Genomic DNA, 25844 nt, shown 5'->3' with positions numbered 1-25844 from the left:
GAGATGAGGAGTTTGTTTTTTCATTTCTCTTACTTCAAAAGATATCCTTACATTCTGTGAACTTCAGAACAGCCAATGAATTAATTAGTAATATTTTTATTTATATGCATGACAGGCTTCTGTGGACTCTTTGACCTCTGGAGAGGATAATGTTCTTAAACAACACGATTGATCTGATGTGCTAAATCTTCCAATAAGAGCTAAATGCTCATGCTTCTAGGAACTGTAACTATCGCTCGTTTGATCTTCAGACTGTCCTGCTGAGATTCCCTGCACATAGTCTCATGTTCCTTAATCATACTCAGCTCCTCCAGATAATGGCCCAAAGTGCTTGTGTTTTCTAGCAATTCTCTCCTGCTGCATGCAGCCTGTAAATTCAAAGAGAAACGAGTTTTTACACTTTACAACACAGAACCCAAGCTTTCAAAGACAACTTCACTAAAGGACCCATGGATTTCAATAAGACTGAAGGCATATAATTGGATAGCAGCAAAAGTTTCTACCATTCTAAGGAAAAAGCCAAATCATTTCAACCTTTGGGATCACACACTGGAAGCCACCCAGAAGCTGCCAGCTGAAGAACTGAGACAGACTGTGTCTTGGTGCCCACCCGAAGGGGCTACAGCAGCCCAGCAGCCTTCTCCCTGCAAAAACAAGTGACCTCAGATCCCCACGAGCCCGGCTTCTCACCCTGGGGCAGACAGAGGGCCTCTCTCCCCCCTCACAAAAGGACCTCCCAGCAGGACACACCGGCCTGACAGACCCCACGCCCACACCCGGGCGGCTGCCCCCGCGCCGCTCCCCTCACGGCTCCCCGGCCACGAAGCCGCCGCTGCCGCCGCCGCTCCCTCTTGAGCGGGCGGGGCACGGACGCGCTCCGTAACCGCGCAACCGGGCTCCAGGCGGGGGAGCGAGGGGCCCAGCGCCCCCTCTGCCGGCCGGAGGGTCCCGAGCTCGGCCCTGCAGCACCGGCCGTGCGGTGTTAGCGCGGGGCGCGGCTCTGGGAGCTGCCCTCCGCGGGTCTGCTCGCGGTAAGGGCGGCGTTGCTGGTTCTCGGTGTGTCCAGCAGGGCTGCCCTCCTGAGCACAGTCACAGACGCGTTCTCCCTCCGTGTCCGGATGATTTTCCTAATTAATCGTCAAAGGCTCGGCTTGGAGACAAAAGCCCAAGCCAGCTGCGTTTGTCTGGTTTATTGTCACCAATACACTTTCTGCCTCTGGCCTTTTATTTAAAACACCAGGGATTGTCCGCAACAGGACAGGCTCCACAAACTGACCGGCTTCGCAGAGCTAAGATGAGCACGAGGGCTGAAACGAGTTCACTGAGAGGAGTTGGGGGTGTGGCAACACGCACCAAAGGTCTTTAAACTTCGGGGGGGAAATATAATAAAATCTGAACACAAAAATTAAAAGAAAATGTGAAAAGTCAAAGTGGGTCTGCCAAGAGGGCTATCACAAGAAATACAGCACAAACCTACAAGGTTGCATCAACTCAGTTGCACAGGGGGTTGGTTGTGCAGAACAAGGGAAGCAGCTCATAGCAGGAAAGGGGAAAAATGAGATTCATAGAATCATAGAATGATTTGGGTTGGAAAGGACCTTTAAAGATCATCTAGTCTAAACACAAAATACTGACTGCTTTCCAGGAATCCCTGGGCTGCAACACTTCTCAAATTAAGCTAACAATCCATTTATGCCTTTTATGGTGTGTAATAAATAAATAAATAAATAAAGCCTTTTTCTCTTTCATTTTCTTTTTCTCTTTCTTTTTTCTTTTCCTTCAGTTTGGATCAACAACCACCTGTGTGATAACAAGGGACTGTAGTGACTAACTGCATATGTTGGATTCAAATGAGCCACACAGCTGATTAGAAGGATCCAACAAGCAAGTGCCTTCTATTATCCTCTCCTTTCTTTGTAGCTTTCAGCTACAGCTTTGTAGCTTTTTTTCCAACCCAATTGTATTGCTGGAGTCCAAGGGGGTGGCCAGTGTACTTCCTGCAGACAATGCCCCATGCACTAGGCTAGACAGCCCACTTTTAGCTTCCTAAAGGAACTCAGGACTTGTTAAAGATTAAAAACTCATTAGCCAGTCACATTAAAACCAAATTAATAGTAGGATTTCTTCTTGTTGTAGTATATAATCAGATAACTGATTAAAGCCCTGTAATACACCCTAGGAAGCCTGTCTATTTTGTGTCTAGTTGGCTTCTTCCTCTCTCTAGTAGCAATACTAGAATAGTTGGAGGAGCAGTTGGTGGGATAGGAAGTAGTTGTTCTGTGTGGAAGGATTCCCATTAGCTGTCCAAGCCATTAGAGCAGTTCCAAACAAGCATGGAAGTGTTCGATTCCCCCATTGAAGACGAATCCTATCAACAGGTTAATGCAGATGTAAGTCTAGAGAGCAGATTCATTTCAAACTAATTACACAGTCAGTGAAGCCTCAACAATTTAGTTTACTGAGAACAACTCCTCTCTGCAGGAGTCACAGTGGGGCATGGAAGAAAAAGCCCTGCATGTGAAGAGGTATTTGCATCAGGAAGTTCCCATAAGGAGATGCTGAATGGCAAGTATTTGCATTAAAAAAAAAAAAAAAAAAAAAAAAAAGTTAGGAAGGAGGAAAAATCCTTAGACATTGGTAAAATGATGGTGTCCTGCGGGAAAATGAGTGTGCTGTGTTATCTTACCGTATCTGTGGTCCACCAGCTCAGCTTGTAGCAAAGCAGGGACTGGCTCCAGAAGAACACATTTAGGTTGCAAGAAAGGTTGAAAGGTTCAAACTGTAGTTCAGATATGTTTCCTGTTCCACAACATCGAGGTTCTCAGTAGGGAGTTAGCACCCAAGGGTAGCTGTTGACAAGTTAAATCCTAAGTGCTATTTCCCCTGCAAAGCCACACACTCTGCTTAGCAATCATTCCAGGAATAAGTGTTGCCAATATCCTCTAGAATTTCAGCTTGAGCTGCAGAGATGACTACTGTCTCTGGTACACAGGGATACAGGGAAACCTTTTTCTCCATGCCCCAGGTACTATCACTATGTGCCCCACCTCTAAATGTTCACAGTGCTGCTTGAAGCCAGGAGGTTGGTTTTTATTAACATTAAGTATTTAGTTAACCAGGTTAAGCCTCGTCTCTGTAGCTTGCAAAGTCCAAAATTTAATCAGTAGATGAATCCTTATACTGAGCAAATGGATCTAGATTTGGAAAATCTTGTGCAAGTTTAGTCCCTAGGTACACATTATTATTTTTCTTAATTAGGCCTCACCAGATCACTAAGCTTTCTAATATCATATAAATTGTACCATCCATGTTATTAGTCTGTTAATGTTATAAAGAAGGGTTTTTTTCTTTCTTTTTATTCTTTTTTTTTTTTTCTTTTTCAATTTAGGAGAAAAAGTGATTATTTAAAAAACAGTTCATTTGGTTAGAGAAAGTCTTCAAATGCAGTTTATTTTCTCCTAAATTGTTTGAGTCTACACCGTGTAGGAAGTCTCACCCCTGGTGCACACCATTGCCATGATCCAAGTTCATGCTGCAATGAGATTTAGATGCACATATTCCCCCCCAGGCCTCAGAAAGAAGTAAGCACACAGTCAGGAAGAGTTATGGTGTTCTCCAATAGCTACCTCAGTCTAGACAATTGCAAATCAGGACAGCAGAGTGCATATGACATATGCACAACCTGCTATGGGTTGTCCAGCAATGCCAGAAAGAGTCCCTGGAAAGCTAAATAGCAATCACTTAAGGGAAAATAAAACTAAGGGCAGAGCTACTTTGCTAGATCTTCTGCAGCTTGCACCTAAATAGCAACTACAGACTAAGCTTCACCTTGGCATCCTTTTCCAGCTAGATGTGAAAATCTTTTCACTTGAAAAATGTCTAAATCCCCAGAAGACCTGCTGAGGGGTTCTGATCTCTCCCTTTTGGCATGCTACAGCCAAAGTGCTTGTCTACCGTCCCTCAAAATGGGACTACACTTGCTTAAGGCTATTCAACAGTGCAACAATTCTGTAAGGATAACAGCACATTTACAAATATGGTTTTGCCATGATGCCCAGGTGGCATTATCCCATTTCAGAGACCACAAAGAGAACACAAAGAACACAAAGAGTATGAATAACTTTTTAAAGTCTCACAGTAGAACTAGTGGCAGATCCATAACAGACTATATTTCTGACTGTTAGTAAATAGAAAATCAAAGGTATGTATACCTAGTAACTACGTTACTACTTGCTTTTTAGGGGATCAACATCTTTGTTTAATGTTTCTGTCACATATATGTGTAAAATGGCCATAAAGACTCACAGAAAATCAAACAATTATAAGTTAAAATGCTGATTTGTGAGGTATGGTCTCTGAGGATGTGGCACACAAACAAATCAGACAGTGTCAGCACTGAAAAGCTTTTTGGTTAACTGCAAGGGTTTGATACAGCTGAGCTGAAGCAAACACTTTTTTATTGTTATTATTCACAGATCAATCCGTATTGAATCCCTTGTGCAGTAAGCAGCAATAGAAAGGTTTTGCAGAATTAGTATTATAAATCATATATTCAATCCTTCTGTGAGCATTGAAAGTATTGTCATTCTTCTAATCACTATATCCTCTCCTTGATGCACACCCAGCCCCTACTAATCTCTGGTGTGATTGTGAGATATCTGTACTTGCCAGTACTACGTCAGCAGAAATAGCTAAAATTTTTCTTCCTCCTATGGTTTTGAGCACCTCCCCCCCAACCACCAAATGAAAGACGTTATTTAGATAATGGTGTTTCCTTTATAATTCAAAATAAAAGTCAACAAAAAAATAGAAACAAGATGGAGCTTTTTCATTCTCAACCATATCTGAAATGAGAAAATTGGGTCATCTTGAGTGATCTTGAATTTCAGGTTTATTTTTTGGTATGATGAGACTGCAATATTTTCAGTTTTGTGCCATTTCATTATACAACTCAAGAAAACTTACATGAGTAACTTCTAGAAGCCTATCACACACAGCCTTTATTATGGGCACAAGGTCAGAGACACTCCTGGCTTTAAAAAAGGTTGTAAGCAATAAATCAAGAAATTACAGCTAGACACCTGCCAAAATCTTTGCTGGGCTCAACCCTTTACTAGCTTTAGATTTAAAACTTGATCATGTTATCTTTATTCTCTATTGTCTTTCAGTTAATACTAGAAAACAGATTTTCCAGACCCTTATTCTACCCCAACCCTTTTTACACTTAGGACAACAACTTGACAGTGAATGTGTGTGTGCGTGTGTATATCTATCTATATATATATATATATGCAATGCATTTGTGCTTTTAGATCTCACAGTTGAAGAGTTCTCCTCAGGTTTTACAGATGAAGTGTCAGCATTGAAGGACAATGAAATCTTATTTAATCACAAGAAAAATCTTTACATCTGCTTAGTTTCTTCAGCAAAAGGAAATGTCCTGAGAGGGGTGAGGAGAGGTGTCTGCAAAAGCTGAAGTTTCAGTTGTGTTGTAGGGTAAGGTTAGAAAAGATTTACAGGATTTCTGGAATAGAACAAGTGGTTCCTGAAAAAGAGCTAAAGATTCAATGTTCAGCAGGTAGTAGGAAAGCCACTTGATCCAACTATGAAACTGTTGGGCTGGAAGACAGAATTTCTCTCATTTGGAGGACATGAAGGAAAGCAGTGTTGGCTTACTTCCCAACCATCCCACCTTAAGTTGCTACCTAAAAAGGAGTAACCCTGAAACCACATGCACTTCAGAAACATTTAGGCAGCTTCCTTGTTGGCTGGGGAAGTGTGGAGGAGGAATGAATGAAATCTGCCTAGCCCTGCCTCTTCCTTGTCTCACCAGTAGTTGCAAAGAGAAGTGAGCTCACATGAAGGCGGAACGGAAGGCTCATGGTGAGCTAAGTGACCTTCCTGATGTCATTCTCTTCAAATCTGCTCAGCAGGAAGAATTACCCTTGAAATGCTTGAAGCAGCAGCAGAAGCTCAGGCCAACTGCTGGGAGAGCCAACCACTCTCCAAACTACTGAACAGCTGCTGCCCCTGAGGAGTCCTAAAATGTTACTGAATCCAGACCTTCCTCCACTTTCCCATAGATGCGAGTTGACTGTCCTATTTTATGTGTCTTGCTTATAATTTTAGGGTATTACCAGTTGACACTCACATTCTCACATTTCAATGTAAAACTATGGTATGTGTTACATAGGGCCTCCAGACATCCTTTTCCAGGGTAAATACCATTTTTTTCTATGTGCAGGTTAGTGTATGTCCCCTGATGGTGTAAATGGCCGAAGTGTTTCTGTATGAGTGATCACACTGCCACACATCCCACAATGCTGAGTGTCCGTATTAATACAGCTCAAGAAAATGTGCAGTTAACACAGCCTGAATTCATTTGTGCTCTAGGAACTGCAAGCTGGGTAAAGCTGTGGAACTGCTCCCTGGGGAAGACTTTAAATAAGCCAGCCTTGATTTTGTACATTTGATTCTTCAGAACTGAAGCCAGCTGAGAAAGAGTTATGATGGATACTAGTCTCTCCCGTGCTTTTCTTTAAAACTGCTGTAGAGACAGAGAAGGAGAATTAATATTTTGTACAGGTGAGGGAAATCAGGGCAAAAAAAAAAAAAAATGAAAACATGGTACTATGCAGTGATAGAAGAGTAGCATTTCTACGCTCTCCATCACACAAAATCCAAGTTGCCAGCTCAACCTTCTGCTTAGAAAGGTCAGTTTGCAGAAGAACGGGTGTGTTTATATTGACATTAATATCCCAAGGAGCTGATCAGCTCTGCATCTCTTGACCAATACAGGGATGGATCTTTGGCTTGCATCAGTAAAACAGATGTTCTCACAGAGAACTCACGGCAGGTTTTGGAGAAGTCAGATTCATGAGGAGTGGAAATACCTTTTTTTTCAATGAACAGGTAGTGTTGGGAAAAAAAAAAAAAAAAAGAAAGAAAATAGAAAAGAAAGGACAGACGGTGGTCAATGAAGCCTTTCTCAGCTCAGAAACAGAGCACACTTAAAACAAAGAAAACTTTCAAAAATGTAGAGCAATTGCATCAGAATTGGCACAGTGATTGAAACAAACATCAGAAGAATTGCCATTTTTGTTTCAGTAAATCATAACATAAATAATGCACCCAAAAAATGAAATACATACCTACATGGTTGATCTTGAATTGTGTGAAATGTCAAAAGCATTTATTTTTATGTAAAGTAAGACAGACTTTGCCAATCACATACTGCAGTGTGAGCATCCTACCAGCTGAAGTTCTGCAAACAACATACTCACATCTACCCGATTAGCAAAAATGAAGTGACTGTATACACTGGATCACGATTTACCTACTTAAAGAGCTATTTTTTTACACTAAAGAAAAAGTAAACTGCTTTCTTACTCTGATCTCTGCCACCGTCGGACACTAGCTTATTTGTAGCTTTTCATTTCATTATTTGTGCTTCTTTCTCCTTTAATTGGTCGGATATGTATTTTCAGAGATGGTGGTATGTATTTATTTTATGTCAGGAATGTCTCTCGGGTCTCTCATGTCTGCTTGCATGCTGAATGATGCATAGAAAAAAAATGAAATGCAATGAATTGTAATGAATTATACTAAAATTAAAAAGAAAATGATAAATAAAAATAAATCAGATTAAATTAGATAAAGTAAATAATAATAATAATAGGTAATGAAGATAAATAAAATAAAGTAAAACAAAATGTGGCAGCAGAAAGTTGCCTCTGCAACGAGCTGTGCAACGTCCCCGGGGCCTCGTAGGGTGCCCGTAAAACGCACGCCGGGAGCAAGCCCCCAGACACACGTGGGAGCGCCCCCGCTGCCCCGACGGTTCGGGCCCGGCAGGATTGGGTCCCCGGAGGCTCCGCAGCCTCCTTGAGCCCCGGGGATGAAGCCCCGGGGCTGAAGGAGACGAAGAGCAGCGGGGAGGCAGAGGGCGGTGGGCGGTACCCATCCCGGTTGCGGGTATCGGCAAGGTTCCCACGCGGTTCCTGTTTGCCCGCGTGGGTGGGGAGGATTTGGGGTCGGCAACAGGTGGAGCCCCCGGGGGGTTCCCACCGCAGGGAGGGATGGGGGAGCCAGGTCTCTGCGGGAGGCAGAGCCGGAGAAATGAAAGGGCGGCTGTAGAGTGAGGAGCAAGGGAGGCATCCTGATGCGGAGACAGCCTGGCAGCCTCTTTCCGAGGTAGAGCCCTGCCCCACACAAACACTGCCGACAGATCCCCAGCCCTTGGGCGACGGCATCTGGATAAAATTAAATAAACCCTGCGAGTCAAACCGAGGAGCTGGCCAGCGGGCGCTGCCTCTTCCAGAGGACAAGTGGTTCTTAGGCAGGAGCAGATTAAAATAGCGCTGCCCCATCCCCCGGAGGTACAGTTAAAGCCCCCGCCAGCTCCATCCTTCGCCCGCCCCACGCGTGGGACAGTACCTGCGGGCGGCGCTCCCGAGCAGCGCTGGACAAGGGGCACCGGCGGTCCCCACGTGGGTTTTGGTCCCCGCGGCGTGGCCGGGGATCCCCTTCCCACGGGAGAGGGACTCTCGTCTACGCACGTCCCCAAAAGAGGCCATGCGCGTCCCAAAAAGCGGCCGGCTGCTGAGTGGTCCCGGCACGGCAGGGCCGAGCTCTTGCTGCCAGGGCTGCTTCTGGGCACCCGTGGGTGAGCCAAGCCCCGACACCCACTCCCACAGACACGTGTGTGCGCACGCTCCCCTCATTTAGGACAGGTATCGTGTTTCCCTCCTTGGCAGTGCACCGGCGGAGCCAGGAGCCGAGACCCTGCTCTCGTTTAAAGAGTGAAAATACAGCTCGCCTGCGCGTTTCTCCAGGGTGAACAAGTAGCTCCCCATAATTAATAATAAATAAATAAACAGGGGAAAAACGGTGCATGAAGTGATGAGAAAGTGGTGCTCTAACGAGATCTGGAGAAAGGCTCCGTGCAAACCGGGCCACGGTTCCCGTCCCGAAATCTAGAAAGGCGCAAGCCCGAAGAGCTCCTGCTCTGTACCACGCGTCCTGCATCCTAGCAGAGCCCTTTCCGTCCCTCTGAGGCTGCTGCAAAGGGCATGGACCAGTTGCGCCGGACTCTCCGAGCATCCCAGATAGGGCTTCGCAGGCACGGAGGAGCGGGCCGAGGGGAACTACCGAAATCCCCTCGTTTCCCATGGTCACGGGCATACCCGTCTGATGCGCTGCTTCACACAAGGAAAGCATTCAGCTGCCGGGGCCACAGCACAGCAGCCTGGGCTGAAGGGAATTTCCAGCAGCGGCTGACTCTGCCTCGGGCTTACCGATCTGCACAACGAACCGAAACGCTCTCTAAGATTACAGACAGGAGCCCGCCTGTGCGCTCACCTCCGGGAGCAACGTTAGGAACAGGGCACAGAGCCCGGAGCCACAGCTGGACAACAGGAGGCGCTGCGGCTTTGCGCAACGCCCGGCCCGGCACGGCACGGCCCAGCCCGGTACGGTCAGCCAGGAGCGGGACCTGGTGCCCTCTACGCCTCGGGGGCGGTTCCGGCCAAACGGCCCCGCGTTTTGTACCGGCATCCGAGGAGCGTGCCGCCCGTCGGGTTCGTGCCTGCTCTTTTTCCAGGTACGGAGCGAGCCCTGCGTGGGCTGCCCGACGGCCCGGCGGGTGTTGCTCCCGCGGGGCTGTGCCCTGGGAAGCGGGGCAGCACCGCCCCGAGGTCACACGGCGGGGAGGCACCGCCGGCGGGGCACTGGGGCTGCTGAACCCCTCCTAGCCTCGCCGGAGGCGGCTGTTCTTCTGGGAGGCTCCCGAGCAGACTTAAGCACCGAATTAAACGAGTATAGGGGCTCTGTGTTCAGGCGTATAGACTGTTCCCACTGGGGAAAGAGGGAGGGTGCATACGTAAAGACCGCAATTTTAGTATCACTTAGATTTTCCTCTAGGTTTTGCTCCAATTTGCGTTTGTGTAGGTTGACCACTTGGAAAAGTAGGGTTTAACTCAGTACTTTTATCTTTTTTTTTTTTTTATCATTTTATTTCCTTCAAGACACATTTTCATCCCCTGTTCTTGTCTGCTGATCCAGAGTTCTGTTTGTTTCAATAATTTGACTTAATTCTGTTGCCAGATTTAAAGAAAGAAGGTCGAGGGGAGAAAGAACAAAGAAAGGGATAAGAGAAAACTCATTTATATAACCTATATCTCGTCATTTTAATCCCTGGTTCCTCTGTATAAGAAACTTTTTTTTTTTTTTTTTTTTTTTCAAAAAATCGTGACTGACGGTCACGTTTTCGCAGATCGCTGGAGGACAAATCAGTGTGGAGTAATTGCTATCTTACTGGACAATAAACATGCAAGGGAGAAATTCAGACCCAGCTGTGTATTTTACTTTGCATGATATGATACGCCAAAGTTTTTCAAAATCCCAATAAACTGTATTTCCCTTCCAAATTTCTATTCCCCAGATAGCCAGGGATGGGGGGATGTTGTTTATTTGGTTGGTTTGGTTGGTTGATTTTGTAGGTGGGGGTATTTATTATTTTCATTTCTGGATTTATTTATTTATTTGCTATCAGGTGAAAAAAAAAAGTAACTGGGTGAGAAAAAGCTCAAGACTAGAAACCCAAGAAAAGTCTCGGGTCTTGACATAAACTCAAAGAGCCGGGCAGGGTAGGAACAGAACAAGGGTATGTTAGATCCGTCTGCAAAGACTGAGCGATTCCCTACATCCATATTTTTAAGGAGCTTTTTCCAACGTCGATTTGTTTTATCGCTGTTGTCCCTTTTTGCCCTCCAGCCCACGTAGATTCCTCCTCCCCTCTTCCTTTCAAGAAATCAAGGTGAGGAGCGAGAAATTGGTAAGGGGATAGCTACTACTTCTAATTGCTGCTCCTGGGTGCCTGGCACCAGAGAAGGCTTCCCAAGTAGTCTTCTGACCTGAAGGCTTTCCTTAGTAAAGATACTAAACGGTTCCAGTGACTCACCTGATGTTTGCCAAGTGGAGGTTAACCTCGGTGAATCCGCATTCAAGCCTCTGTCCGCATGTGTCTGTAGTGTTGTGTCTCTGCGCCGTGACTCACGGGGTTTCTAAATGCAAGACACCAAGAAAGAAACACCATCACCGTCACCGTAGCCCTAGGGCGGCAGCCCCGTTTGAAGGGCTCCGGGCAGCCCAAGGGGGGGGGGGGGGTCCGAGGCTCCGTGCAACCCACGGAGGGCTCCGAGGCGCTGCTGGCCGCCCGCAGCGCAGAGCGGGGGGCGCCGCGGCAGGGGCGGGGGGCGCAGAAGCACCTGCGCCGTGCCTCGCTTTGAACGGGGGGGGGGGGGGGGGAGCGGGGGGAGCGTGTTTGACTGCGGGGCTTGGGACTTTGGAGCACGTCCCGGCCATCGAGTTAAAGGAGCATCTACCGGACTTTAGTAAATATTGCCCCTAATCTCGGGGGTTTAAGGCTGGATGGCCTTTTGCATTCTATTCAAACAGAGGGGGCTGCCCTTCCCTTATCTGCCTCGTTTCATTTCCAGCGATCCCTCCTAGCATTTGTTCTGTCCATCTGAAAGGGGTGGGATCCTCCCCCCCCCCTTTCCTACTCTCTTTCCCCTCTCCCACCTCCGTCTCTTCTTCTTTTCCCGCAAGCTTAAACCAATTACGCTGCTTTGCAAATAAAGTGCCGCCCCGGGGGGAGTTGCAGGCGAGGGGAACTGCCTTGTTTGCAGGTGCATCTCCGGCTTTGTAGGTGCGAACGCCTTTGTGCGGCGGACAAATGGGGAGAGGAGGAGGAGGAGGTGGGTACTTCTGCGACGTAAGATCCACATCAGCTCAACTCCACTCACATCCCAGCCGGCACTTCCTCACTTTCTCAACTGTCTCGCCCCACACCGCTCCCTGCCTTATTTTTGGCTTGTTATAGAGGAGATTTGAACACCCTCCGCCTCTCCTGGGAGCTGGCTTCCTGCTAGGTCGGGCTTTCGGGCTCTTTTCCTGCTGCCCGTCGCTCGCTTGCAAGAGGGCTGGATGGTTACACCGGGCAGGTTGGCTCCATAATGTTAGGGACTGTGAAAATGGAAGGGCATGAAACCAGCGACTGGAACAGCTACTACGCCGACACTCAGGAGGTGAGTAAATCCCAGGCTCTGGCTCCGCTGCTGCCCTCTGCGAGGGAGAAGGGGGGCCGGAGGGAGGGCTGGGGGTCTGGAGGGGGGCAGCGGCCGCGGGAATCGCTTTGCACTCCGGCCAGCGCAAACGTGCCTCTCCCCTCCAACGCTGAAACCGGCCAGGCTTCCCCGAGGAAATCCACCCGGCCTGGAGGCGCTTGAGGGAGAACCGGGGCGGCTGTGAGCCCTCTGGAGGAGGCCGGGGGCAACCCTTGAGCTCCCCCGAAAGGCTCGATCTCCGCTCCGGGCGGGCACAAAAGCGCCCCGAAAACTCCGGGCTCGAGGCAGGGACTCGCCGCGCTGCCGGCCCCCGGCATATGGCAGCGGCGGGGAGCGGGGCGCGCCCCGGGGCGCGGGCAGCGCCTTCTCCCCGCGAGGTCCGGAGCCCCCCGCTGGGGTCCTCACCTGGTAAAGCCGGGAGAAAAAAAAATAAAGGAAAAAAACAAGGAAAAGAAATAATAAATAAATAAATAAATAGCCGTTTGTTCGTACTTTTCAAGACGGCTCGCCTGCGGTGTGCGCTGCTGCCGCGGGCCGGCTGGCGGCGCTGCGGAGAGAGGGCCCCGGCTCCCCGCACCGGGAGGGGGCCCCTGGCCCCGGCCCCCAGCACCGGCCCCGGCCCCGGCCCCGGCCTGGCCCGGCCGCCCCCAGCCGGCCCGCGGCGTCCCGGGACGTGGCCCCGGCCCCCGGCTGTTTTCCAGCGCGGTGCAAGAGAAGGGGAGCAGCGGCCCAAACGCGGCCGGGGAGTGGGCCACGGAAGCGCCCCCGGGTACAGCCCGGCCTTGTGGGGGCCCTGGTTTTACACCGTGCCGGTGCGGCTCTGCCCGGGTCCCCGGGAGAAGCCAGCGCTCGGCAGCACCACCAGAACCCCCCCGGATCGCTGGCCGGGCAGGAGCCGTTTTAAGGAAGTGTGGTAGCAAAGCAGGCACCTAGGTGTGCGCGCACAGGCATTGCATCAGCACACCCGGACACACGGCTGCACAGTCCCCACGCCTCGTCCCTGCACCCCGAGGCTTGCACCCAGCACCCATAGGGCCACGCGGGCACACGCAGATACGTGTCACCCTGCTGGCACCTTGTTTAATAGAGGGAAGCCGGCTAAGGGCAAATAAGGGTCATCCTAATTATGTATCTTTTCCACAGTCATTTATCCTCGCCATGCTCATTATCCACGAACATAAAGTTAAGCGACCTTCCCTTATGCTATTTTTTAGTCTCTATCTTTTCTCCTCCCGTGCTATTTAATTTGAATCACTACACGGATGCAAGGTGGAAAACCCATCCACGCTGTATCCTCGCCAATAATTACCGTGATCCTCTAAATTAAAACCGCATTTATAAAGCTCGTGGAATTTGTAGTGAATAACAGCGATTTTTACAGTGACATTTAACCGTCGCTGAACATCCTTCCCTTACCCCTATTGCTTTTGTTCGAGGGAAACTGGGAATACATCTTGCAACGTCTTTCTCCCTCCTGTTCCTCATTTCCAGGCTCGAAGGTTCTGCATTTTGTAAGAGTTGTGTTCAGTAGTAGAGCTCTACAATTTTTGCACGTTGGACGATTGTAGAAAATCACAGGCAGGGAAAGCTCAGGCTGTTTATACTATGGAGAAATTGCGTTGTGTTTTCTTTATTTTTCTTTCTTTCTTTTTAAAAAAAAAAAAAAAAAAAAAAAAACTTCATAGACTGACTTTTTAGCAAATGCGTTCGAAGAGGGAGCACGTTTTACCTTTCCGTACGTGAAACGTGCCGACATGAGCTGTCAGTTTTTTTAAAATATTTTTATTTTCATTTAATTTGTGACAAGATGCTGTCACACCTAGTGTAGCGATTTAAATCAGTGCGGGGGGAGAGATGAGCAAGGTTATTCTGAGCAAGGGCAGGCAGATATCTCTCTCCTTGGCACGTCGTACACCCGTCAGCTTCAATAATCAGATGGCTTTAAACGTTCTGCTAACCCATCGGACTCCAAAATTTACAGGACCTCGGGGAAGAAAGGGAGGCGAGCTCCTCCCGGGGCAGGCAGAGCCGCAGCGTGCGGGGCGCGGAGCTGCCCCGGGCGGGCCGCGGTCGGCGCTGCCCGGCCGAGGCTCGGCGGGCCGGGAAAACGGCGGCGTGTGCCCGCGTGTATTTATTTATAGGCACGCCTAAATATGAATTGGCCTTTTCATCCCGCAAGCGGCCTTTCCGAGGGGAGCCGGGGCAGCGCTCCCGCGGTGCCGGGCGGCGGGGACGGGCGGGCGGGAATCGGCCCCGGCGGGTCAGGGGCTGCGGGGGCTGCCCCTCCTCTCCCTCCTAACCCCCTCTCTCCGTCTGGCTGCCCTAGGCCTATTCCTCGGTGCCCGTGAGCAACATGAACTCGGGGCTGGGCTCCATGAACACCATGAACACCTACATGACCATGAACACCATGACGACCAGCGGCAACATGACCTCCGGCTCCTTCAACATGTCCTACGCCAACACAGGGCTGGGAGCCGGGCTAAGCCCCGGTGCCGTGGCCGGGATGCCGGCGGGCTCGGCGGGGCCGGTGAACGGCATGCCGGCCGGCGTGGCCGCCATGGGCACGGCGCTGAGCCCCGGTGGCATCAACGCCATGTCGGCCCAGCCCGCCCCCATGAACGGGCTAAGCCCCTACAGCAGCATGAACCCCTGCATGAGCCCCATGGCCTACACGCAGTCCAACCTGGGCAGGACGCGGGACGCCAAGACGTTCAAACGGAGCTATCCCCATGCCAAGCCGCCCTACTCCTACATCTCCCTCATCACCATGGCCATCCAGCAGGCGCCCAGCAAGATGCTGACGCTGAGCGAAATCTACCAGTGGATCATGGACCTCTTCCCCTACTACCGGCAGAACCAGCAGCGCTGGCAGAACAGCATTCGCCACTCGCTGTCCTTCAACGACTGCTTCGTCAAGGTGGCCCGTTCCCCCGACAAGCCCGGCAAGGGCTCCTACTGGACCCTGCACCCCGACTCCGGCAACATGTTTGAGAACGGCTGCTACCTCCGCCGGCAAAAGCGCTTCAAGTGCGAGAAGCCGGCGAACAGCAAAGCCCCCCAGGAGGGCAGGAAAGATCAGGCCGGGGCCTCCAGCTCCAGCTCCAACTCCCCCCTGCACAGAGGCCACAGCAAAACGGCGCAGCTGGACACCGCCACCTCCCTCTCCAGCTCCAACCCGTCCACCAGCCCCTCGTCCATGGACCACAGCGGATCGAGCACGGAGCTAAAGACCTCGGCCTCGGCCGCCTCCTCCACCATCAGCTCCGTCCCCGCCTTGGCCTCCGTCCCGCACCCCCCTCACTCCTTAGCCCACGAACCCCAGCTCCACCTCAAAGGGGATCCCCACTACTCCTTCAACCACCCCTTTTCTATCAACAACCTCATGTCCTCCTCGGAGCAGCAGCACAAGCTGGACTTCAAAGCCTACGAGCAGGCGCTGCAATATTCCTCCTACGGGGCCGGCATCTCCGGCGGGCTACCCCTGGGCAGCGCCTCCATGGCGGGCCGGAGCAGCATCGAGCCCTCGGCCCTGGAGCCCTCCTACTACCAAGGTGTGTATTCCAGACCCGTGCTAAACACCTCGTAGCTCCGCACCCCGCGCCCCACTCCCCTTCGGGTTCCATCCCCCGTTCCCTCGAGCTGTGACCCCCCGAGGTGTTCCCGCACGCTGCGTGCACAGGACTGTTACTTTCTGGTTGTCTCCCGACGCGTCGTGTGCTGTTATTATCCAACACGACCTCCTGCAAAGCCGGCCGCCTCCCTATTGTACATACCCGCCCTCACCCCCCGCCCGCCGGCCTTGGTCCCCCGAGATCCCCGTAGCCTTTGCAGGGTGTTATTAAAAAGAAGAAAAAAAATGTTGAGCTTGTAAACTACTTGTTTGTGCTTTCCGCCCCCTCATCCCCCCCTTCTGTGCTCTATAATCTCATGTAAGTTTACAGGTATGTGGCAATACTTTAACAATACGGAGATGAAGAAGCGAGTAGACGTTTAAGGCTTTTTTTAATTAAAAAGGCTTTGAAGGACAATACTGCTGTGAAGTAGCAAAACACTAAGAGAATCTCTAAGCAACAAGAGGACTATTTACTTTCTCGGATCATCCTTTTGATACTTGCAAAATAAACCTTCGGCTAGTACAACCCGCATACACCCAGATGCTGCGGGCCGGATCCTGCACTCCCGAGGGGACCAACTGGAGCTTTGGAGTGCAGGATACGACCCTTATTCTTATTTTTTTTTTCAAGTGTTACCTGTCTTGGGATGTAATATAAAGTTACAAGAGGTCACAACCAGTTGGATATTTTTTTTTTCTTCCCATCTGTTACTGAAGATTCTCGTTCATCAGGAACTCTCGTCAACATGTGGATGACATGCTTATTTAATTTCAGTGTCTCTTCATTGTGTACCAGCTAGGGCTATGTACGTAAAACAAGGTTATTTCCCCTCTCCCCCAGGAAACGCTGACTTTTAAACGAAAGGAAAAGAGGAAAAGAGGAGAGCTCGTTCTCTCTCTCCTTTTCCGACTTGTTTAATAAATTCCACACCTTTTTATTTTATTTTTTTTTTGTGGCCGTTTAATTATCGCCATCGTTAGCTTGTTTCATCCAGTGTTAATGCACTTTCCACAGTTTTACACGGTGTTAGCATAGCCAGACGGGTTTTATTATTATTCCTGTTCGCTGTCTCAATGTTCTTAATTTATTGCATGGTTTATATTTTTTTTTTCTTTCTTTACAGCTGGAAATTGCTTTAAATGACAGTAAAAAGAATTACAAGTGAATTTAAGAAATTTTGTTAATTTTATAAATGTGATTGTAATTGAAAAAAATATTTTGATTTAAAACGATAACTGAGAATTTAACGCGTGAAGTATGTTTTTGATCATTTGCAGTTAAGGACTTTAAATAAATCAAATGTTAACAAGGAACGACTTCTGCTAATTTCTTTCCAAATTTATGGGGCGGGAGCCGGGCAGTAGAGCCAGTTGCGATAAAAGTAAAGGGAGCCCTGAAGGGAGACTGCGAAGAGGAGCGGTTTGCAGAGCGGAGCTGGCGCGGAGGGGCCGGCAGGGTGGCTGCGGAAGGATGGGACCAGCGCTGCGCGGGGCGCGCAGGTTGCGCCGGCGTGCGCGGGTTTTTTATCGCGGGGCGTTGTGCGTGCGGGCGGCACTGCCTTTTTTTTTTTAGTTTCTTTCTCGCCCCGAGGAGGCCGGGATGAGACACCACTTCCCCGAGAAGGGAAGGCCGAGCCCAGGTCCTGCCTCCGAGCCTCAGCCTGACACCGCTAAGGGCGGCTGGCGAGCGCTGCTCCCCAGCTAGGCATCGTCGGGAGGGGTTTAAACGGGAACAGATTTCACCGTGCTCAGCCCCCTTCGTGCAAGACGGCCGGATAAAAGGCCCGTGTAATTCCCGTAATTAGCACATAATTGCCCCCTGACGGGTTAGGGACAGCGGCGACAAACTAAATTTAAGTGTGGGAGAAAAAAGAAAAGCCAAGCCAACCACATGGTAATCTCACAAACTAAGAGAATTCCTCCAAAGCTGCTACCGAGAAAAAAAAAAAAAAAAAAAAGAAAAAATATTTTAGAGCCCCTCTGCTGTGGGGGCTCACCTTCGGTGTGGGTGGCAGGAACGAGGACACGGCGCTGCCGGCTCCGGCATTTTGTGGCGTGGGGGCACTCGGTCGGCGGAGACATGGATCGAGGACCCCACCGCGGGTGGGTCCGACAGCGTGTTGGGAACAGGAGCTTTTGCCAGAACCTCTGGGCTCAGCCCCTTTGCCCGCTGCCTTTTGTGAGCCACCCAACAATACCAAATTCCCCGAAGCCAGGGGCAGCTCCAGGTAGCTCAGCACCAAGTTCAGGCAGGTGGATGCTATTTAAAGTCCCACTTTTTCTGCCAAAAGGAGCTTCGTGCGAAATCAAGGCAGGACGAAGCCCGTTTTCAGCAGGACTTCGCTTGTCTCCCACAGACCAGCCTATAGAGAATATGCCACTTCGGAGCGGAGACATTGATTTAATGCCTTGGGCTTGTACACAGAAAATATCAATCGACCGCCAGCGATAAGGCAGCAGGTCTCACATATCAGCTGAGGAGCACAGACCGTGTGTAATGGAAATATTCGGGGCGTGGGCAGTAAAAGGGTTTAAGCGGACCAACGCGGCTCCAAACCTCTCAGAGATAAGGAGCGGAGCCTGTCACGGATACAGCGTGTGCCCCGCCGCCACCCAGGCCATATTCTTTCCTTTTCTTGGTGCGGGTACATGGTGGCCGAGGCGGGCAGTGGCTCCCTGACACAGCAGGGATGCGGGTCGTCGCAAAAAGCATGTTGGAAGTCAACAGGGGGAAGAAACGTCCCCTGCTTTCTGCCCAGCTCCAACCTGCCCGGCCTTAATCCCGTGCTCACGAATACCCCGGTGCAAAACAAGGGTGGAAGTGGGCTCCATGGAAAAGGAGAATACCCCCCCCCCGCCCCGTAATGTTCAGAGGGGAGCTTACGAGCATCTCCTTCCAGTCGGACTGGTGGCTCCGCCCGGGGGGAAACAGCCAGGGGGGGCGGTTTTTTTTTTTTTTTTTTTTTTTTTTTTCTGCCTTGCCAGAACTCAGCCCCAGGCCACCGGCAAAGCGGGGAGCCGGCGGGCTGCAGCCTCCGGCCGCCGCCGCAATTTATAGGGGAACTTCGCCTTTTCCTGCCCGGCAATTATCTCCAACCGGCCACGTGCGAGGGAGCGAAAATGGCTCATTTAGCGTCATTAAAGCCAAGCGGGGAGCCGGTCAGGGCGGTGGGGGATTTCTCCGTGAAGACACTGGAAGATCTGGGGCGCCGATGGAGCCCCCGGCCTGGGGCAGGGGCCGGCAGCGCCGGGGGGGAGGGCGGCGGGAGGGGGCCCCGGCCCCGGGCACCTCCGCACGGCCCCTGCTCTCCGCAGGTGGGGAGAGTCAAGGGGATGAAAACAGCCCCCGGCACCCAAAATCGGGAAGGGATGTTCATTTTAGGGGTCTGGATGGACAAGCCCGGCAGCTACATCGACAAACGATGGCAGGGTGTGTGGTTAGTGGAAGGAATTGATTTAAAATTTGCGGGACGGGAAGAGGAGGAAAAATATTTCCCGAGCAGTTTTTCCTCCAGAAACTAAGTCAATAAAAAGCAGGTCGTAAAAGAACGGCGCAAGAAAACACTCCAGTCTTTGGCGTAGCTTCAGATGTTGTTTCGAGTTGTGGAGTAGATACTGAATACTTGAATGGTACTGGTCCGTCAGCACAAACCAGAAATAAAGGAATTCCCTTGCTGTAACTCCAACTAGAGCAATTGGCTTTCTTTTAATTTTACAGCAATATTGTAGATAAAACGCTTGAGTGAGATAATAACGCACCTTGTATTATTTCTTCTCCGCTGTGATAAAACGGGATCTAGGCGTACGTGTGTGCCTAGACGTGTTTAATCGCTTTGAAAAAAATGTTTTAAAACAGACACTTAATAAATATACACTTCTCATGTGCATTCAGGGTGATGATTTTAATTCGTGAAGAAGCAAATTATCCTCGCATAAAGATAGGATGAAAAGTTCTCTCGGGAGGTGTATAGATGCATATATTGTATATATTAACATATATATAATTAATATGTATTTGTTTCCAGGGGAGACAAGTGGAAATACACACAAAACACAATGACCAGGCGAAAATCACATCACAATAGTGCACAGAGAGTGACTGAGGTAAGGAATGTAGACGTAAGTTCTCGCAACACTCCCACGCTGCAATATTGGGTTAGGAAATTCAGGATAATGGTTAATAGATAAAATAAAAATGCAATTAGTTTGATTATTTAAATGTCAAGAGCTGCATTGTAAAAAGGGTCATTTTTTCTCTTAAAGCAAATCAGGGTTTCTTGGCTACCAGCAAGTGCAGAGTAATAGCTAAAAAAATAATAATAGAATGTGCATTTTCTGCAATTTACAGGTCTTTTCGGCGGGAGAAAAAAAAATAGGGAAGAGTGGAAAATGGGATGTGATAGGAAGAAAACCTGCCTTTGTTCTCTCTGGTTGTTTTCTACTAATTATTCTGCCCATTGTGACAAAGTAGCAGTTAAGGATAGATTAGTGTAAATAACCTCGCATTTCACTCCCGAACCGCGCAACTTTCTGGCCCAAGCCGTGCCATGGTGTTTGTGTTTCTCCCCTTCACCTCAAACAGAAACTCATTGAGATTTCAGATCTTTGAACTTTGGACAGATCAAACTGCCAGCGCTCACCTTTGTCTCCACTCATCAGGATTTAAAACAGATGTAGCCTCATGACGGGATCCATTTGGGTCTAAGAGGGAAAAATAAACGCAGTCTCCTCTCTTCCCCCCACCCCAAAACTCCTACATTTAGCTGAATTCATTGAAACGATCATTTCCCGGAATGGCCCCTCTGCTGCGGGAGCACTGCTCGGATGGGTTTTGCCCAGCCGGGTTGTTTTAGGGGAAGTTCCTCGTCGGTTTCCGTTGTTATTTTGTCACTCCTGATTTATTATTGGCAATCTAATTTTCCTATCAAAGGCTCCTACACCTGCTCGTTATTCCAAGAGAGAGCTACCGGGAGAATGGGGAATTTATTATTATTATTATTATTATTATTATTATTATTATTATTATTATTATTATTATTATTATTATTATTATTATTATTATTATTATTATTATTATTATTATTATTATTATTATTATTATTATCATTATTGCTCTGGATGCTTCTTGGACCCCCCCACGGCGGGGACAGCTCCAGGGCGCCGCGGGGGCGGCACCGGGGCGGGCGGCAGGGGGCCCGGGCCCGGTGGGCTCCGGAGCCTTGTCGGGCGGGGACAGCCCGACACATGCCCACCTGTGGTCCAACCCATCGTGGGGCTGCGACCCCCGTCCTTCGCCTTCACCCGGTGCCGGGGGGGGAGGGGGAGAACGGGGGCTTCTGGAGGGTTGGCATCCCCGGCCGGGCACGCTTCAGGAGGCTGCATTTCAGCTTGCGGACACCTCTCGGCAGCAAAAGGGTGCCGGGGTCGTCCATGGGGAAGACCATCCTGATCAACCGGGGCGGGGGCACTCAGGGTGCCGGGTGCCGTCGAGGCTCGGGAGGCTGCGGGGGGAGCCCACGCTCCGCAGGGGGCTCTTCCTACATCCCCAGCCCCAGCCGGGGCTGGGATCCTCCGCACGGAGCCGGGGCTGGTCCGCTGGCAGCAGCCATCCCCACGGCAAACACCGCCTTTGTGCCCTCTGCTTCTAAGTGCTCCCCGGTGAATCATCTACATTTGCGATCTACTGCGCAGCAGATGAAATATATTTTCCCCTTTATTCTTTTTTTTTTTTTTTTTTTTTTTTTTTCCCTCGAGCCTGCCCGGCAGGTTGCTAACACACATTTCCTCCGGTTATGACCGGCGGAAAATGTAAACATGTTGGTGACCAGGAGGTGGGCCTCATTTTGAAACCCGGGATCTCTCCATAGTGACTCTCAGTAATGACCTCTTTAGCATAATAAAGCCCCCGGGGCGGGGAATCTTTGAACCGCGGGGCAGGAGATTGGAATAAGAGCATGTCTGAACTTATTCAAATGTATGCAACAAGTTTTCCAGTTCTGAGATTATCTGATGTGACCAACATATGTTTTCCCTCTGCCTTTTTTCCTTGGCTGGCTGTTTTATCTAAGGAATACTTTACAGACTTCAGGTATGTTATGAAGTTGTTCAAAAAGGCAAGGGAGAAGAAACAGAGCAACAAAACCGAGTCTCGACTCCACGTTTAGCAGAAACAAATAAATACAAATAAGAGAAAGATTCCTGCTTGGGAATAGGGGATGTCCTCACCTCCAGACACACTCGCAGCATCGAGCCCCGGCAGTATGGCCGGGGGCTGGCAGCGGAGGGAAGCCCCCTGCCCGTCCCAGACCCCCCGAGTCCCTTCCCGGCCGGGAGCCGTGCAGCATCTCCTCGAGTCTCCCTTAAGAACACCCCCATGGGGGCATCGGGGTTCGGAGGAAGGGGGAGGAAGGAGCCGCTAGCCGGTGCACAGCTCCCCCCACCCCGCCCCCCGGGCAATTGTTCCCTTGAGCCCCTATTAATGCGGGACATATGTTATCCACAGGCAGTAGGCAGCGGTAAGGCTTCGCCATCTAACTTGTTGCTCAACTTACGAGGCGGTTCTCATCTTCTCATCAAAAGCCTCCGGTCTTTCTTCAGCCGTATGGACAAAAATGTGAACAACAATGCCCGCCTCCCTTCACTTCAAAAGCTGCCATCGCGGAGGCTACCCAGAGAATTTTCTCTCTGCCTTTCATTCCCGGTTTGAAAAAAGGCACTACAGGGCCAAGGCGCTCCTAATACTCTTTGATGGGGATTGAATTCATTATCTCCAATAACACAATTGTGCTTGGCCAACGAAAAGAGCAAAGTAATACTCATCTAGAATTAGAGAGCGGGGCTCAGAAGAAAGGGAGCGGGAGGGTGAGGGGGGTGGGGGCATTTCAAAGGGAAAGGGGGGGGGATGAGAAAACACCTATATCGAAAATCGGCTTGGAAGGAGGGGGTCCCCAGCAGTTTAAATTACAGAAGTGTATTAAGTGGTGCATTGTACGGATCAAGGCACGTTGGTGGTCCGACTGCGCATTCCTCCCTCGGTTGGCCGAGTGGACACCGGCCGGCTTAGAGGTGCCTGACATTTCCCTCGCCGGGCCGGCTGAGCCCCGCTGGCCGCCCCCGTCCGGCTCTACCTGCCCTGCCTCGGCCCCGAGCCTATCCCCGTGCCGGCGGGGCAGAGGGAGGGCTGCCGGGGGGGTCCCCGCCTGGGGCCGCCGGCCCTCGGCGGTCCCTGCCTGCTCGCAGGCAGCGGAGGGACGCTCGGTAGGGCTCGGGGAGGGGGCTCCAGCCCCAAACACGCCCCGGCACGGCTTAGGGCAACGGGCGGGCCAGCAAAGCCCGGCGGGGGTCGGCGCCCCTGGGGCTCATCCCGGGCTACCGCCGGCCCCTGTCTCGTCGGGGGAGGGCAAGTGATGGCCGAGTGAATGAATGAATGAATGAATGAAGGAACGAGCGAGTGAATGAATGAACGGAGCGAATGAATGAAGAAGGCGCATGTAAATAAATAAATAATCGGAATAGAAAACCCACCCGATTGAAAATAACGCTGTGTTAATATGAGAGATTAAAATATTTGCCTGTTTGGCTTCCAGCGTAAATGTTTTCTATCGGATGTTAACCAAACAGGCTAATTTTCAAAGCCAAGCAAAACACTCCAAGGAGTGCTTAAAGGGGGGCGGGCGGCTGCGGGGCCTTGTGCGTGTCACACGCGGGCGCGGGCAGTGAGATGGGCTCGAGGTGCGACCTCCGCCCCTCGCATCTCTCTGCACGCCGGCGACACGCAGCCTTTCCACCGAGGAACCCATTCGCCTTTCCAAACTTCCCAGTGATTGCTGCGCGTCCCCAAAGGGGACGAAGCCAATGCCCATCGGCTTCGGTGGGAATCTTGCCCGAGTGAAGGACACTTGGCCAAAGGGGGAGAAAGAAGGAGAGAGAGATCATCCCTTCCATCCCCGTGGGGATTTCCTCATGTGCAATAATGCTGACCCTGTCGCCTTTCCTTTCACAAGACAAAGCTGACCTTGACAGGACTGGTTTATGTGGATCCACACTCCTCCTTTTAAACACTCCCTGGGCAGGGGGTAGATTTTTTTTTTTTTTTTTTTTTTTTTTTCCTAATGAGTGTGGACCGAGATTGCACTGACCTCAGCAGAGTCCGAGGTTCAAGGATATCAGGATATTTCCCACCTCATGAAGTGCTTTGGGGTTTTATTTTAATTTGAGGTTCATGTGCGTTTATTTGTTTAAGAAATTTTTAAAAAAGAAAAATCGGGAATAATGTGGATATTCCCAGGGAAAACGGTAGCAAAATGCCTTGTTTTCTCCAGAACTAGGAGCAAACCTCACTTTCTTTCTACTGAGGTCTATTTAGACAAAGCATACACGCTAACTGGCTAACTAAGCATTTTACTGTTTGTAGTTTACTTCCCTGTGCATAATGACTCCTCCAAAGTATAGATTAAATGACCACATACTTCAAGAATTACCTTTTACAAGTCATTTTACCTTAACGATCAATGCGCCATTTATGCTTTTACACAATAGACTTTAATTGTTACAAGGGAGCTCTTTGGTCTACGAGAAATAATTTGTTTTGTGCTGTAGCACAAACAGGGGATTAGGAGTTCAGGTAAGGAATAAGCAGCAGCTACAACTTAATTCCTAGGCAACAAAGATCCTGCTTTCACGCCAGACTTCTTTCTAGTAAAAAGCAGGACAGTGCACCATCTCCAGCTCGCTGGACCAGTCAGACATTAGGTAGCCTGCATTTCTTCTGTTTTACATCAGTTCAGGGCTTCCCGCCCTTCATCCCTCCCAGGGCCAAAAGTTGCATGTAATACTATGCAGCACTAAACAAAAATAAACAGAAGAGACTCGCCAAATTAAACACAATTCCCTCTTTTTTCTTTTTTCTTTTCTTTTCTTTTTTTTTTTTTCCTTCCAAATTCCACGATTTAACACATAGGTTGAAGTAAGGTCTGTGGATTTATGTTTTACCAATCACGGCTGTATTTTCCGTGAAACAGATGCAGAGGCGATTGGATTTAAAATATCGTAAATATCACTTTCATTTGGATTGATCGCTATTTTTTTTTTCCCTTGCAATCTGTCAGGCATAGAAAATGGAAATAGCAGCCACGTTTAGGACGGAGCCCCCTTCCCTGTGGTGCTGGCGGAGCATTACGGAGCATCATCAATCCGCGGGGCGGCAGAGGGGGCTGCGAGGGGAACCCCCTTCCCTCCCCCCCCTTATTTCTGAGCTTTTGCGGGAATTTCGGAGGAGGGGAAGCCACGGGAAACTTTTCCCCTTTGGAAACAAGCCCAGCGAGGTGCGGACCCCAAACTCCGATCCGCGGGCTTCAGCCCGCCATGAAACAACGGCGGCGGGCGCCTGTCAAATTTGGCCTCAAGTCCAGGGCCCTGGGGGGTCCCGAGGGTCCCCACGGCCGCCCTGGGAAGGGGTAGCAGCGGGGGTGGCCCCGGCGAAAAGGGGAAACCCTTTCTGCCTCATCCCTATTGGCGCCCTTTGGCAATAGCGAAGGTGAGACTGGCTGGGATCGTGCTCTCCCAGGCTGAAGAAGCGAGCAAACGCCCAAGCGCAGAAAGTCAGGGACATGCAGGTTGATGCAGGGAAACCCTTTTTGTGTGTCTGTGCGAGTGCAAGCCGTTTGGGAACCCAGATGGGTGGCAGAGACAGCCGAGAGAGAGCCGGCTGCTGCATGGGAGCAGTGTCCGACTGCTCCTTCTCCCACCGAAACCGTCCTTTATCCGCTCCTGCTTTCCACACGAAGCCAGCTGAGATCCGAACACCCCCGGGCAAAGCGAAGAGCTGCTTCGGAATGCTGAGGGGTGGCTACGGGCTCTAGCTCCGCTGCTGCCCCGGCCGCAGGGCCGAGGATCCAGTGGGCAGCTCCCCAGGCACCGACCGCGGCTTTTTCCCGCTGCAGAGCGTGTTGCAACCCATGTGTTACCGGAATGTAATAAGTAAATAAGACCTAATTAAATAAGAGCAATTCCGAGTGCCTCTAGGAGGTGCACAGCACTTGGCAGGATGGGACGGCGAGAGCCCGGCAACATTTTTTTAACGCTGGTTTTGATGGTTAAAG

At 50.3% G+C, this 25844-nt stretch overlaps 2 protein-coding genes across 2 annotated transcripts; one reads left to right on the top strand and one right to left on the bottom strand.

Moving 5' to 3' along the window:
* Positions 1–276: 276 nt before the first annotated feature.
* On the bottom strand, positions 277–11696 carry LOC309879287 (uncharacterized protein; the record flags this gene model as incomplete). Its single annotated transcript, XM_082762826.1, has 4 exons — positions 277–368; positions 10961–11063; positions 11189–11342; positions 11584–11696. 4 exons carry the CDS (start codon positions 11694–11696, stop codon positions 292–294), a joined length of 447 nt encoding a protein of 148 aa, XP_082618952.1. The 3' UTR covers positions 277–291.
* Positions 11534–17050, top strand: FOXA1 (forkhead box A1). Its single transcript, XM_082761541.1, has 2 exons — positions 11534–12089; positions 14455–17050. The coding sequence occupies exons 1-2, from the start codon at positions 12018–12020 to the stop codon at positions 15715–15717; spliced, it is 1335 nt and encodes a 444-aa protein (XP_082617667.1). The 5' UTR covers positions 11534–12017; the 3' UTR covers positions 15718–17050.
* The last annotated feature ends 8794 nt before the right edge of the window (positions 17051–25844 follow it).

Source organism: Aythya marila, assembly GCF_965140915.1.
Source record: "Aythya marila genome assembly, chromosome: 5".
NCBI lineage: Eukaryota > Metazoa > Chordata > Aves > Anseriformes > Anatidae > Aythya > Aythya marila.
This window is presented reverse-complemented; position numbering and strand designations above follow the sequence as displayed.

What these genes read in the sequence shown, in the direction of transcription:
- FOXA1 (XM_082761541.1), top strand. Translation starts at nt 12,018, where the DNA reads ATGTTAGGGACTGTGAAAATGGAAGGGCATGAAACCAGCGACTGGAAC. An exon ending in ACTACGCCGACACTCAGGAG is followed by an intron (nt 12,090 to 14,454) that starts GTGAGTAAATCC and finishes TGGCTGCCCTAG; the next exon opens with GCCTATTCCTCGGTGCCCGT.